The sequence below is a fragment of the Moschus berezovskii genome, chromosome 5 (genome assembly GCF_049115385.1).
Source record: "Moschus berezovskii isolate FMDL1 chromosome 5, NW_MosBer_1.0, whole genome shotgun sequence".
NCBI classification, from domain to species: domain Eukaryota; kingdom Metazoa; phylum Chordata; class Mammalia; order Artiodactyla; family Moschidae; genus Moschus; species Moschus berezovskii.
In genome coordinates, this window is record NC_142464.1 from 67,112,622 (window position 1) to 67,128,236 (window position 15,615).

At 41.6% G+C, this 15,615-nt stretch overlaps 1 protein-coding gene across 2 annotated transcripts; it reads right to left on the reverse strand.

The window, feature by feature from the left end:
• Positions 1 to 4,503: 4,503 nt before the first annotated feature.
• Positions 4,504 to 12,238, reverse strand: TLR1 (toll like receptor 1). Of its 2 annotated transcripts, XM_088836274.1 has the most exons (4): positions 12,198 to 12,238; positions 10,157 to 10,254; positions 9,582 to 9,711; positions 4,504 to 7,429 (listed from the first exon to the last, which is right to left on the reverse strand). In XM_088836274.1, the coding sequence occupies exon 4, from the start codon at positions 7,361 to 7,363 to the stop codon at positions 4,973 to 4,975; it is 2,391 nt and encodes a 796-aa protein (XP_088692400.1). In that variant the 5' UTR covers positions 7,364 to 7,429; positions 9,582 to 9,711; positions 10,157 to 10,254; positions 12,198 to 12,238; the 3' UTR covers positions 4,504 to 4,972. The 2 variants fall into 2 exon arrangements, with proteins under 2 accessions (XP_088692400.1, XP_088692401.1); XM_088836275.1 differs by lacking the exon at positions 9,582 to 9,711 and having other exon boundaries at positions 12,198 to 12,236.
• Positions 12,239 to 15,615: the final 3,377 nt, after the last annotated feature.

A 15,615-nucleotide genomic window follows, 5' to 3' on the forward strand; every position in this document is an offset into this window, starting at 1 on the left:
ATAATGAACTTAGGCTTGAAAAGATCAAGTAAATTATCCAGCACCATTCACATATAAGTAATAGAGTCAGCATTACAACCCAGACATTGAGAAGCAGAGCTTACATTCTCCCAATCTGCAATGTTTCCTCTCCTTTACATGTGACGTCTTTCTTATTTTCTTTACTATTCATACATATTTGTTCACATTTTGAACTGATTCTTCATCTCCCAACTTGGAATTCTTCAGCAGGAGTTTCTACAAATACAATTTCAAGCTCCTAGTAAATTCCTTAAGACCACTGACAAGATCAGTTATTTACACAAAGGATTGATCTAACTTCTCCAAGTCTTCAGTTTGTTAAATAAACTTTAACTGACTTTACGACTCCCTTTAGGGATTTTTCTTAGACTCATAAGAAGTAACCAGTTGAATTGTGTTCTCCAAAATTCTTCTGCTGACATCCTAAACCCCAGTACCTCATAATGTCACTTTATTTGGAAACGTAGTCAGGTAGTATATTAGTTCAGACTGGGTTGTCAGGACGGGCCATAACCCAATGTGATTGGTGTCCTTATAAAAAAGGGAAATTTGGACACAATCAGGCATAGAGGGAAGACCATGTGAAGAAACACAGAGAGAGACAGTCATCTATAAGCCCAGGGGAAGAGGCCTGGAGCAGATCCTTCCCTCCCACCGCTCGAGGGAACCAACCCTGCTGGAAACTTGATATTGGACTTCTAGCCTCCAGGACTCAGAGACAATACATTTCTGTTGTTTAGGCCACCGAGGTTTGGAGCCCTAGCAAACCGATGCATGACTAGTACTGAGCAATTGAAACTTGGTTGTGAAATCTTAAAGGTCAATACAGGAAGGGCAATCATCCTAGAGGAAACAGGAAAATCTAGCTCTAATGACTGTTGCAACATCCCTTACAGAATGAGCACTTTCATACATTTTTAGCATCTATTTCATGGTTTTAAATTGCTTTCTACTATTAATTATCATAGAAGCATAAATGATAACTTTCATATAGCCCTATATTCTAGTCAAGACTAGACTATTCTAGTCAATCCCTAGACTTCTAGTCAAGTCTCCATAGCTTGACTTTCAAACCCCTGACAATATGATCTGTTTTTAATATTAAATTTATTTTTATTGAAGGATAATTGCTTTTCAATATTGTTGGTTTTGCCAAACATCATCAGCATCAATATGAATCAGCCATAGGTATACCAATGACAACATGATCTTAATCTAACTTTGTGTACTAATATTTCACTGCTGCTTTTCATAAACTTCATGGTCCAGTCAAATTAAGACAACAGTCCCAGAATAGGCCTGGGTATTCCTGTCTCTTCTCTATACATCATTCTATTTAGAATGGCCTTTCCATTCTTCATCTACACATTGAAAAATCCAAAGTTTAAGTCTTCTTTCAAGGCCCAGAGGAAAAACCTTCACTTCTAAGATTTTTTTCACTCAGTCTAAATGGTCTCTGAACTTCCATTTATATTTTTGTCTCATTGATTTTTGTTTTAGTTATCTGGATACATGTAATGTCCTATGATTGACTGTAAGTTTTTTAGGGCAAGAAACAACTAGTATATGTAAGTGTTACTTGGGTTTTTCCTCCCAAAAGTGAAGACTCAGACATGAGCTTTGTGTGTAGGTCATTGATTTTGAAGAAGTAATCTCGGGGCTCCAGAATTAGGGGCCTGAGAAGAATGAAACAAGAAAAATAGAAAACCATCCAAGAGTGAATTATTGACCTGGTTACTACTGCTGCTGCTGCTGCTAAGTCGCTTCAGTCGTGTCCGACTCTGTGCGACTAGGAGTGAGTAAATTTCAATTCCACTGGGGATTCTGAGGAATGGTCTAGACTATGCCTCATTTAATGGCTCCCATCCCTTTAGAGATCAAGGATCTCTTCAAGGGATACACATCCTTTGACGTACTTACAGTTTTGTACCTATACCAAAGAACTAAGCAGGTTTCTAGAACCATCGGTAACAGCGCTACTAGTGACATTATAGGGCATAAACTGAGAAGTAGATGGTGCAGCTGTGACAAGGTGCAGCTGTGACAAGTCAGTCCACACACCTGTCGAGAACTGGCTGTCATACAGTGTGACCGATGAAGATAGAAAATAGCTGATAAAATAAAGCTGAGCAAAAAATCTGATAAAGCCCGTTCCTTGCACTTCTCCAATCTGTTCCTACCCGACTTAAATGGTTTTCCAAAAGACAGGGATGCTGTGTGTAGAAGCAGGAAACATTGGCTACATTTCTTCTCGTGATCAAAAGGGCAAATGTGCTTCTGCTTGCCAGTTCAGATAACTAGAATCTCAGCAAGACCTCTGGCCACAGAAAACCAGACTCAAGTTCCATTTGGCTTGAAACGTAACACATCCATGGTTTGGGACCCTGAAACAAGTATGCAACTACAAGTAGTTTATTTCAGAGGTGATCTTGGAAACACCCTTGGAGGAATGAGACTATGAAACAAAAAGAGAAAGCAAGCCAATAAAGTCATTTCTACCATAGAAAATCAGAACTTTTCCATTCTACTGGGAGATTCAGGGAGAAGGTAAATTAGACCCCAGGTTTGTCCCAAAACGGGAGAGAAAGCTGGGTTATTTATCTGTCAATTCACTTTCCAACATTGGCTGAGGGAAGCTTCCAAGGACAACCTCCAGCATATCTGAATTGCCCTTCATGTGGACCAAGTGGCTCCTCATGGCCAAGAAGAAATTCCTTCAGGTGAAGAATCTCCAGCATTAACAATAAACAGCCTTCAACATGCAGAGAAAAATGCTGAATGGAAACGAGGACACAATCTCTTTAGAAATCTGCTATAGAAACCTAAGCACAAGCTGGAAACAATACTGCCAGGAGAAATATCAATGACCTCAAATAGGCAGATGACACCACCCTTATGGCAGAAAGTGAAGAGGAACTAAAGAGCCTCTTGATGAAGGTGAAAGAGGAGAGTGAAAAAGCTAGTTTAAAACTCAACATTTAAAAAATGAAGATCATGGAATCTGGTCCCATCACTTCATGGCTAATAGATGGGGAAACAATGGAAACAGTGACAGACTTTATTTTCTTGGGCTCCAAAATCACTGCAGATGGTGACAGCAGCCATGAAATTAAAAAACAATTTCTCCTTGGAAGAAAAGCTATGACAAACCCAGAGAGCATATTAAAAAGCAGAGACATTACTTTGCTGATAAAGGTCTGTCTAGTCAAAGCTATGGTTTTTCCAGTAGTCATGTATGGATGTGAGAGATGGACCATAAAGAAAGCTGAGTACTAAAGAATTGATGGTTTTGAACTGTGGTGTTGGAGAAGACTCTTGACAGTCTCTTGGACTGCAAGGAGATCCAACCAGTTGATCCTAAAGGAAGTCAGTCCTGAATATTCATTGGAAGGACTGATGCTGAAGCTGAAACTCCAATACTTTGGCCACCTAATGCCAAGAACTGACACTGGAAAAAACCCTGATGCTGGGAAAGATTGAAGGCAGGAGGAGAAGGGGACAAGAGAGGATGAGATGCTTGGATGGCATTCCTGACTTGATGGACATGAATTTGAGCAAGTTCTTGGAGTTGGTGATGGATAGGGAAGCCTGGCATGCTGTAGTCCTTGGGGTCACAAAGAGTTGGACACAACTGAGTGACTGAACTGAACTGAACTGAACTGATAGAAACCCAGCTATAGTTGCAAAAGGCATGAAGTTTTCTAACATTGACCCTGATTGGCACACAGGAACGTATACCAACTGAAGTTGTTTGAACAGGTGCTTCTCTTGATTACATGATAAACTCAATAAATTCAGTCCTAGAAGAGAAATTGGAGAAGGCAATGGCAAGCCACTCCAGTACTCTTGCCTAGAAAATCCCATGGATGGAGGAGCCTGGTAGGCTGCAGTCCGTGAGGTCGCTAAGGGTCGGACACAACTGAGCGACTTCACTTTCACTTTTCACTTTCCACTTTCACACATTGGAGAAGGAAATGGCAACCCACTCCAGTGTTCTTGCCTGGAGAATCCCAGGGAAGGGGGAGCCTGGTGGGCTTCCGTCTATGGGGTCACACAGAGTCGGACACGACTGAAGTGACTTAGCAGCAGCAGCAGCAGAAGAGAAATCGGAGAAGGCAATGGCAAGCCACTCCAGTACTCTTGCCTAGAAAATCCCATGGATGGAGGAGTCTGGTAGGCTGCAGTCCGTGGGGTCGCTAAGGGTTGGACACAACTGAGCGACTTCACTTTCACTTTTCACTTTCACACATTGGAGAAGGAAATGGCAGTCCGCTCTGGTGTTCTTGCCTGGAGAATCCCAGGGACGGGGGAGCCTGGTGGGCTTCCGTCTATGGGGTCACACAGAGTCGAATACGACTGAAGTGACTTAGCAGCAGCAGCAATGAGAAATAGATGAATCCCTTTTGTGTTAGAAATTAATTGTTTCAATTGAAATTATATCACGAGAAACTGGGGCCTGAAAAGACATACACACTCTTAAAATTAATTATATAATTATTTTATTTGGGGCTGTGCTGGGTCTTGGTTGCTGTGTGGACTTTTCTCTAGTTGTGATGAGCAGGGGCTATCCTCTAGTTGCAGTACAAGGGCTTCTCACTACAATGGCTTCTCTTCATTACGAAGCATGGGCTCTAGGGCTCACAGGCTTAAGTAGTTGTGGCATTTGGGCTCTGGAGTTGCAGCTCCCAGGCTCTAGAGTGCAGGCTCAGTAGCTGTGGTGCATGGGTTTAGTTGCTCTGCAGCATGTGGGATCCCCCCAGGCCAGGGATCAAACCTGTCTCTCCTGCACTAGCAGGCAGATTCTTTACTGTTGAACCATGAGGTAAATCCTGTATTTTTATCTATATCCTAAATTCAAAATCATGTTTATATCCATGTCGATGCAAAATAAGGTCATTGTTAGAGCTTCCAAAATCAGCAACATTTTCCCAAATGCAGCAGAGGAAAAATTTTAAATCTCTGTGTAACATATTTCTGCTGCTTTTCCCATCAGTTTAATATTAATGGATGCTCTTAGGTTAGCCCAAAAAAGTCCATGTTTACTCTTCTCCTTGGGCCATTCCAAATAAGTTCTCTGTGCCATGAGAGCTCTTAGCTTGTGGTAGCTGCTAGGAATGGAATACTGTGGAATGGGATTCAGCAAGATCAGGATTAAGTTATTAGATCCTTCATGGAAGAGATTGTGGTGGGCAAAGTAGAGTTCATAATGGCACCATTCACTCTGGACAAAGTTGGGAGACAAGACAAAAATGGACTTGTAACTTTTCTCAATGCAGTTGATGATATTTTCCACGATGCTCTTGCCAGCAACAAAGTTTCTCTCATGGAGACAAATTTTTATATCTTCTTTTTCTAGGTTTGGTATTAATTCATTCTTCACCCAGGCAGAATCGTGCCCACTATATGAAATAAAAGCATGGAACTGAAGAGTTCTTTGGAGTTCTTCCAAGGGGACATTCCTGGCCCTGCGCCGGGTCTGGGTCCACTGGCACATCATCCTGAGGTACCAGGGCAGATCCAAATAGACACAGAGGACAGTCACGGTAACAGCCAACACCAGCCCAGGGACCACAATGGTGACAATCAGCAGAGCTGTGTTGCAGGATAGCTCAGATACATGGAAGTCCTTTAGAGGGGTTCCCTTATAGCTTTCCGGATAGTCACACTTATAAGAATCAGGCCAACCCTCTACCACTTCACCTGATACTTGGCCTACACTTTGGATAAACTCTCTTAGCTCACAGGAACATTGGAATGGATTGTTCCCTGCTTTGAGGGACCTAATCTTCTGGCAGCTCTCGAAGAAATCAGCTGATGGATTGGAAACTGAATTATAATCAATGATCAGTATGGAAAGGCTGCTAAAGATACCACATCCAGGAAGGTGGGCTAAAGAATTGGAAGCAAGGTTGAGTTCTTGCAAAGTTTCTAGACCAGTGACATCTTTAGGGATGCTCCTTATTCTGTTATTGTGAAGATCAAGAACCTTGATCCGGGGAGGTAAACATTTGAAAACAGAGTCAGTAAGTATATTGGAAGACATATTTAAACTTAATAAATTTCTGGCCCAAGGGCAATTTCCTTCACTTTCATCATACATCAGGGAATTCTGGCTAACATCCAGTTGTTGTAGAGACTTCATTTCCTGGGTCATATTAACTATGTTTACAAGTTCTTTTAACTGATTCTTTTGTAAGATAAGTGTCTTCAAATTAACCAAGTTTGTACAGTTTTTGAAAACCATGTCTGTTAAGAGATTACTGGAAAAATTCAAATACAGAAACGGGCTAATTTGGGATGGGCAGACCATGTGGACCATGTGCGCAGCAGACACTGTGAGATGTTGGATGTTCATATTTGACAGTATTTTATAGATATAACCTTGTGGAAGACTGAACACATCATGGGCAACTTTGTGTATAGACAAGGCCTTCAGTGAAGTGTCAGAATAATCAAAATCTCTAGAGTCAAAGTAACCTTGTAGTTTCACATTTGAAATGGAGAAATACTCAATGTTTGTACGCCAAACCAACTGGAGGATCGTAATGAAGAAATTCCAAGTTATTTCAATGTTGTTTAAAGTAAGATTTGATAACCTTGAGTTCTTCTGAAGTTTTGACAGAACATTTTCGAAATAAGAACACCCATTATCATCAAGCACACATTTGATATTAGACAGTTCCAGACTCACTGTGGTGCTGACTGACACATCCAAAATAAAATGGAATTCCTTTCCTGTGGGGAAAACAATGTGCAGGCTCTGCGTCTTAAGGTCTTGAAGGCTCTCGGCATCTTCTCTTTCCCCATAAGTATCTCCTAAGACCAATAAAACCTTGCTGATATGCAAACGAGTGATTGACTGCACACTGGATTTTTGTAACTGTGTGGCACTCAACCCCAGAAATTCTAGCTGAAACATGTTGCCAAACTCTTGGCATATGGGCAGGGCATCAAACGCATTAAATGAGAGGTCTAAGTGCTTGAGGTTCAGAGTAGGGTGGCAAGAAATCTTCTCCAAATTGTTGTGGGACAAATCCAAGTATTCCAGTTCCTGGTTGAATTTAAAAACACTCAAGTCAAGGTACTGGATTCTATTATGAGACATTATCAAAATCTTCAGCTTTGATAATGAGAGGATGTCAGGCATCTGAAGCTCAGAAATATAGTTGTGTGATATATCTAAGATGGTTGTTTCCAGGGATAAGTCTCTGGGAATATAGGTGAGACCTGTTTTTGATCTGTCAATTAAAAATTCACTTTCATCAGATAATTGAGTTCTGATCTCAAGTATTAATATAAAGATGATGGCAAAATGGAAGATGCTACAATTTTTTTTAGTCATTTTGTAACAGTAGACATTCCTAAGGGTAGTTGCTATTCTTCAGAGCATCTTGATACAGTACAGATCCTAGGGGTAAAAAAGTCAGCATTAAATGACTATATTAAATTAAGCATGACTGACATTAAACATTTTTTTACTAGAGACTCATTAAATGAAAGCTACATTCTTGGGAGTCACACAACCTGAAACCAGGAAAATACACATATTCATAAACAGTTATACTGCTGCTGCTGCTGCTGCTGCTAAGTCGCTTCAGTCATGTCTGACTCCGTGCGACCCCATGGACAGCAGCCTACCAGGCTCCTCTGTCCACAGGATTCTCCAGGCAAGAAAACTGGAGTGGGTTGCCATTTCCTTCTCCAACAGTTATACGACCTCTAATTTAATAACTTTTAATATGGATATGTAATGGATTGAATGGTGACCCGCCTCCCAAAAAAGATACGTCCACCTCCTAACCATGTCCTGATAATCTCCTAATTGAATATAAACTAATTTAGAAAAAGGGTATTTGTAGAGATGATTACTTTAAGAGTCTTGAGAAGATCATCTTGGATTATCTAGGACTCGGCAGTCCCCAAATTTTTGGCACCAAGGACTGGTTTTGTGGAAGATAACTGTTCCTCAGACGGAGGTGAGGATAGTTTTGGTTTTAATCTCTGCTCACCTTCTGCTGTGCCTCCCACTTCGTAATAGGTCATGGACCAGCACCGGTCCACGGCCCTGGGGTTGGGGACACCTAATCTAGGTAGTCCCTAAATCCAATGACAATTATCCCTATGAGAGAAAGAGGGAGCATTATTTATAACAGCCAAGATAAGGAAACAAAACTAGGTGTTCATCAATAGATGAATGATAAAGATGTTTTGTGTGTGTGTGTGTATATATATACACACATATATACAATGGAATATTAGTCATTAAAAAATGAATTCTTGTCATTTGCAACATGAGTAGGTCTAGAAAGTATCATGCTAAGCGAAATAAGTCAAAGACAAAAACCACATCATCTCACTTATATGTGGAATCTAAAAAACAAACAAAATGAAAGCAGATTCATAGATACAGAAAATAAGTGTGTGCCAGAAGAAAGAGGGATGGAAGGTGGGAGAAACAGTTGAGGGGATTAAGAAGTACAAACCGCCAGTATGTAATTAATAAGTTATGAGTTACATAACTGAATAAGTTGTAATATACAGCATAAGGAATATGGTCAGTAACACTACAATAACTTTGATAAAAGCTCTTTCAGAAAATGATAAGAAAATCCATTCATTCACTCAATCAGTATTTATGGATAACCTTCTGGCCATGTTTTAGGAACTAGAGATAAAGCAATGATCAAGATAAGGTTCTAATTTTCAAGAGCTTATTATCTAGAGAAAAGACAGAACATAAACATATAATAATTTCTTATAGTGATACCGCTATACAGAAAAATAAAGCAGGATAAATGAATCAAGAATAGTGGTAGGTATATGACAGTGGTTGGTGGTGGCTTTCTCAGATTGATCAGTCAGAGAGGGCCTTTCTGAGAATATGATGTTGGAGTAGAAATCAGAATGAAGTGAATGAATCATCTATGGGAAGATCTGGGGGAAAAGCATTTCCTTCTGGGAAAGGAAAAGGCTAGTGCAAAGGTCCTGAGGTAGGACTGAGGCTGGCTTGTCTGAGGCCAATGTTAGCGTGGAGTGAGGTGGGGGAGGGGAGTTCAGGCCAAGAACACAGGGGGCAGATCATTGTAAGGAGCTGGGAGTCTATCCTGAGAGTGATGAGGGGGTCGGTGACCACTGAAAGGCTGTAGATGGGGGCAGTCTCCTTCTCTCTCTTATTCAGAAAACTTCTCTTCGTTCATTTGTTAGGGGAAACATTTACTGAAACCACTTGCCTTAGCCAGGCACCACAGTAACCATCTACAGGAGTTATCTTAAACAGGAAGTCCTTGGTAAGGAATGCAGAACTAACAAGCTACCACCAACCAGAAGATTTCAGGAAAGGTCAAAAGGAGAGAGAAGACACCAGTCCATGTGTCCTGCTAACCTCCCAGAATCCTTCTCACTGGAATCCATGTTGGCCAAGTGATGCTCACACCACCAGGAAGGACCCTGAGTCTGAATGATTGGCCAGAGACAACCCAGAAACTAATCCCATAAAACTAATTCCATAAAACCTGAGATTTTGAGTCATGTGGCAGAGCAGTCCTCCTGGGTTCCCTTACCTTGATGCTCTCCACCCAGGTGCCCCTTCCCAATAAAGTCTCTTGCTTTGTCAGCACGGGTATCTCCTTGGACAATTCATTCCTGAGTGTTAGACAAGAGCCCACTCTTGGGCCCTAGACAGGGGTCCTCCTTTCTGCAACACATTCATTCATCAAATATGTGTGTATTCCCTATGATATAGTAGGTATTGTCCTGGTTTATGTCCTTACACTGGCCCACCATTATTCAGACACTATTTTGTTATCAGCATTCCCATAGCATATGAGACCAGAGGGTCATGTTGGTATGAACCCTAGACAGTGAACCCTCTCACCACCAGAGACCCCTCAGTGGGGGGGCTATGTGGCTATGCAGATATTTTAAGGAACTTATTCAAAACCTCCTAGAATCACATTATATAAGCAGGCCATTAGTATCAGCAAAGAGTTAAATTCCTCTTCACCTGTCCCCTCAGATCTCTCAAAGAGAGCTGAGGGACCCAAATAATTCATGTCCCAAAAACAACTGTGGGTTGTAAAAGTTCCCCAAGTGAGACATGCAAATTTATCTAGTTGGGGGAATTTCTTGGACTTACCCTTTCACAGAGATGCCCAGTGATGCCTTGGTGATCCTGACCTCTTCAAACATCAAAGAGGGCCATGTACGCCCCCTTCATCACTGTTCATGAAGACCCTGCAGAGGGGAGGGAACAGAGACATTACAATGTATGTGATAAGTACAGGTGGTATTTCTATGTCATTGATTGTATTTGGCTGAAAGACCCAGAAATGTCCTAAGTCTTTCTCTCTAGCTCCCTGAAAGAGCTACCCACACAAGGAGAAATTTTTCAATAAGAATAAAAATAATACTCAATTACTGCCTGGGCCAGTGCCTAATATCTCAAAACAGAACTATCCTGTATAAGTTAAGTTGAAGCAAGAGCAGCTTGGGCTTAAGGCTCAAATGGGATTCTTTACTTATTCCTAAACCTGAACCCACATCTAGGGATCTTTTAACCATCCAGCCAAGCACCAGAGTTCAAGGAAGCAGTGGTCAGCACCATAGGTTGTGATGCACAGAGTGGCCAGAGAGACAAGGGGCAGAGACATTACTCCACGCACAGACATGAGTGCTTAGCACACAGCGAACCCACCACAAGCTAGAGGAAAGCGGTAAGGACAGCTTGTTGTTTCCTAAACAACAGCAACAGCCACAAAAAAACTACACTATAAAACTGAGACAGGCTGGGACCAGGGACCTTGTGCTGCAGTGCTTGCAACTTGGCAAACACCTCCTCAAGCAACAAAAAACAGAGAAACTATAAGGGACTAAAAATAACTTCATGCATGTGCAGTTCAGACAAATTCTGGACAAAAGACACTAAAAGACCAATAAAGCCCAACTGCTACCTCCAAACAGCCTAGAACAAAGACGGGGGATCTGGAGCAAAAGCAGACTGTGTGTGCCCTTGCACACACTACCAAAGGAATTGGTAAGCCACTCCCGTCCAGCCCCACCCTGGACATACCTCTAACCTCACCCCTATAGAAGGAACCAGCTCACCTCCCCCTCAGGCCAGTGAACAAAGGAACCTGTTACTTGTTCTCACTCCCTCTGCTGCAGCAGGGGCCCCACTGAAGTCCTGCCTGAATTTCTTGTCTGGCCTCTAGTCAGTTTCCAATGACTGGGGAAGGCCGAGAACCCTGGTCAGTATCAAACTCCCTGTCTTCAAGCATTGAATGAAACCTTGGCTTCAGTTTTCTGCCTAGCTGAATTAGTAGACTCAAATATTTTCTATTTGCTCAACTTCCATTTTGCCCTTTCACTTGCAGTCACTATTTGAAGCACTCAGTTTATTAAATCATTTATATTTCTATAATTAAGAAGTCAAAGTGTTGCATACATGTGTTTAGTCACTTCAGTCATGTCTGACTCCTTGCGACCCCATGGACTGTAGCCCACCAGGCTCCTCTGTCCATGGATTTCTCCAGGCAAGAATACTGGAGTGGGTTGCCATGCCCTTCTCCAGGGGATCTTTCCAACCCAGGGATCAAACCCAGGTCTCCTGAGTTGCAGATGAATTCTTTACCACCTGAGACACCAGGTTTAGGCACTTAAAGGAGCTATAAAATATCAAACTTGCTATATCACTGAAAATCAATACTTTTGTCAAGGTCCTAATGAACAGCACAGAATCTCATCTATAGCAGCAGCTCAAAATTACTTTACTGCCAGACAAAAGTATTATTTGCAAAGTTACCTAGTAATAGATTGCTGTAATTTGATAGTATAAAAATATCTCCAGGTGTGTTTATGTCTATTTTCATGATTATGATAGGTTTAGCCTCACCTTTTATGATTCAGTGTATCAATAAATATGAATTGCCTTTGCCTGAAGACTCTGGAGGCATGGAGTTAAGACTTTGACTTGTCTTAATAGCTAATACTCATACAATCAATCTGGCCCATTAAGTTCAGTCCCACAAATATTTATTGAGAGTTTTCTTCGCATGAGGGCAACTAGCTATAAATGTTAACCACAGGCTGAAAGGATCAAAACCAGTTCAAGAGCTTTTCTGCTTTGTTTTCTATGCGGTTTTGTGAACTTTTGCTTTCTGTTGTAAAGAAAAACTCACAGCTCTTTGGATCCAATTGGGTGTAGCCTGGGAAACATTTTCAAAATCTGCATTTCCACCTCAATAGCTGCACCCTAGGACAGTTCCATAGTCTGAAAAAACAGGAAAAAAATATAAATTGTGGGAATTGCCCAGAGAAAAAACTCAAATGCACCTGCCTATAAAAACAGGAGTCACTGGGCAGCACTGCCTCCAGGAGTGATTTACCTACAGCTCATTGTCCTCAGCATTTTCATTACAAAGAGATACATGGAGGGAATAGGATAAAAAGAGCAGTACCATCTGAATCAACTGCTAACAGCTCTATCAGAAACCCGTAAGATGTTTGTGACCCAAATATTCATTACCAACTCAAATCTCTTGAAAGCAAATCGTGCCTGAGATGAGGTTCATTTAAAAAAAAAATCCACACAAACACAAAAACCATTTCTCTGACTCAGAACAAGAAACTGATACATAAATGCTAGTTCAAGTCACAGTAAGTCCATATCAGAAATAACCCACTTAGAAAAACACCCAGGACTTAATCATAGAGATGTCTGAGATTTTGGGGTCTAATAACTAGTTATACCATTTATTTTATTTTACAGAATTTAAAAAGATGTTGCTTACCAAGTTGGCCTGTTCCTCTGTCCTGTTGGCAGTCTGTAGAAAAATCAAATACTTCCTCAAACATTTTATTTCGCTGGTTTAATGTTTGTGGGTGGACTGGGCAAGCTCTTCTACGCCCCCTACTGAAGCCCACTGAAATTACATGACACAGTCAATGTAAACCTACATTTGTAATGTAATCCTGCACGTGTAGAAATGGTCTGTGAATCCACAGACCAGCAATAAGATAGAATCACCTCTCTGTGGCCCCTCTTCCCTACAATCAGTTCACTAGTGTCTACACTAACGAAGTGAAGGATAATAATCCACAGATGATTTATTCAGTTCAGTTCAGTCGCTCAGTCATGTCCGACTCTTTGCGACCCCATGGACTGCAGCACGCCAGGCCTCCCTGTCCTTCACCAACTCCCGGAGTTTACTCATACTCATGTCCATTGAGTCGGTGATGCCTTATTTGCTGAATTCAAAACGCTTATCGTCACCCTGCTGATGGACGTGGGGGTAGAGGTGTTTCAGGTGTTTTACTTCTAACTCTTCAATCAGGCCACTATGAAAAGTGACTGAAGGTGGAAAGAAGCAGCGGTCAAGGTCAAAGCTTTGTTAAAATTCATAAGGAGAAAAAACATCTCTCATGGGCTTTTACAGAATGGATGCTAATCATGTCTTTTCTGACAAACTGGGTTGCAGAGAAAATCTGGTGCTCAAATTTTTCAAGCTTTCTTCAAAAGTTGATTTTTTAAAATCTCTATGTGGAAAATAGGCTAGCTAACAATCTCTTTTCTCCAATAAAGCTTTATGTGGTTCCTTGTTGCTGGCATGCTCAAGGAATCCAACCTGATAGCTCCACTCTGGTCTTTTAAAACAACAATAGTCACAAAATAACAAGTGGGCAAATAGAGCTGAGAAATGCTAGCTTACTTCCCCTGAACTTGTGCTCAGCTTGGTGCTACAAGATGTCCTCAGCATCTTGAGGTTGCAAGCTGGCTGCAATTCTTGCTGGAATCAGCTTTTCCAGCATTGCAAACAAAGCCAGCTTCCCTAAACTAAGAACCTTGAGGTGCTTCTTGACTTGTACTGTTATGTCTCTCTCGGTTTCCTCCTATCCCCTCACAATTTGTTCAAGAAGGGAGGTGTACCTATAAATATATTTCTGTGACTGAAGGAAGGAACTTCCTTCTCCCTCCACTCTTACCATTACTTCCACCAGGCCTATAACTGGAGATAAGCGTGCTCTGTGATTAGCAATTCAGTTTCTGGCTCCCTGATGACATCTGACATTGTGAACTAGATTTAGAAGGTGATACCCAGGAGAGAGGTCAGCAGGGCAGAAAGAAACCACTTTAGCACTCAAAAAGCCCTGTGTTTCCCTTCAAGCTCATCCCGACTCTGAGTTGCTCACTCGCCTCTTTTTATTCTCCCTATTATGGTCTGTACTCATGCCTGTGCTCAGTCGCTCAGTCGTGTTTGACTCTGCAACACATGGACTATAGCCAGCCAGGTGCCTCTGTCCATGGGATTTCCCAGGCAAGACTATTGGAGAGGGTTGCCATTCCCTTCTCCAGGGGATCTTCCCCATCCAGAGATTGAACCCAAGTCTCTTGCATCTCCTGTACCGGTAGATGGATTCTTTACCACTGCACCAGTTAGCAGTGGACAAACAAACTTGTAATCATGCACACCCAGGCATTGAAGTATCCACCTCTTCTAAGGAATAACTTTAATTCTCAAAGAATATACCTCTTTTAAATTTTAAAAATATTTTATTTAACCCAATATATCAAAAGTATCTTTTAAAATGCCACAATATAAAACATTATTAATCTTATATTTTTCATTCTAAGTTTTCAAAATCCAATGTGTATGGGACTTCCCTGGTGGTCCAATGGGTAAGACTCAATGCTCTTAATGCAGAGGGCCTGGGTTTGATCCCTAGTCAGAGAACTAGATCCCACATGCTGCAACTAAGACTTGATACTGCCAACTAATTAATTAACTTATATTTAAAAATTCAGTGTGTGTTCTAAATTTATAGCACATCTCATCTGGACTACCTACATTTCAGGTGTTCCATGGTCACATGTGGCTAGTGTCTACCATACTAGATGGCTTGAGTCTAGGTGGATTTATCATAACCGTGCAAATAAGTACAAGCCTGCTGCTGCTGCTGCTAAGTCACTTCAGTCCTGTCCGACTCTGTGTGACCCCATAGATGGAAGTCCACCAGGCTCCCCTGTCCCTGGGATTCTCCAGGCAAGAACACTGGAGTGGGTTGCCATTTCCTTCTCCAATGTGTGAAAGTGAAAAGTGAAAGTGAAGTCGCTCAGTCGTGTCCGACCCCTAGCGACCCCATGGACTGCAGCCCACCAGGCTCCTCCATCCATGGGATTTTCCAGGCAAGAGTACTGGAGTGGCTTGCCATTGCCGTCTCCGAAGTACAAGCCTAAGTTGAGTCAAAAGCAACTCAAAGAGCTAACTCAACATAGAGGTTTCGTATCTGAGTCTCCAGGCACCTCTTTGCTTCTCTCAACAGCAGGTTTTGCCCACTCTTAATTCCATACCCAGGTGTTTCTGTTTGGATCCATGGCAATGTTAACATTCTGCCAATTAGATGTGACCTGTACTGTTGTTTAACAAAAACTTTATTAAGATATAATTCATATACCATAAAAATTTCACCCATTTGAAGTGAACAATTCAATGACTTAAGGTAAAGTCACAGAAGTGTGCGACCATTACCACAACCAAACTTTTTCAACACCCTGCAAAGAGCCACACCCTTTAGCTGTCACTTTCCAATGCCCCATTT

What these genes read in the sequence shown, in the direction of transcription:
- TLR1 (XM_088836274.1), bottom strand. Translation starts at nt 7,363, where the DNA reads ATGACTAAAAAAAATTGTAGCATCTTCCATTTTGCCATCATCTTTATA.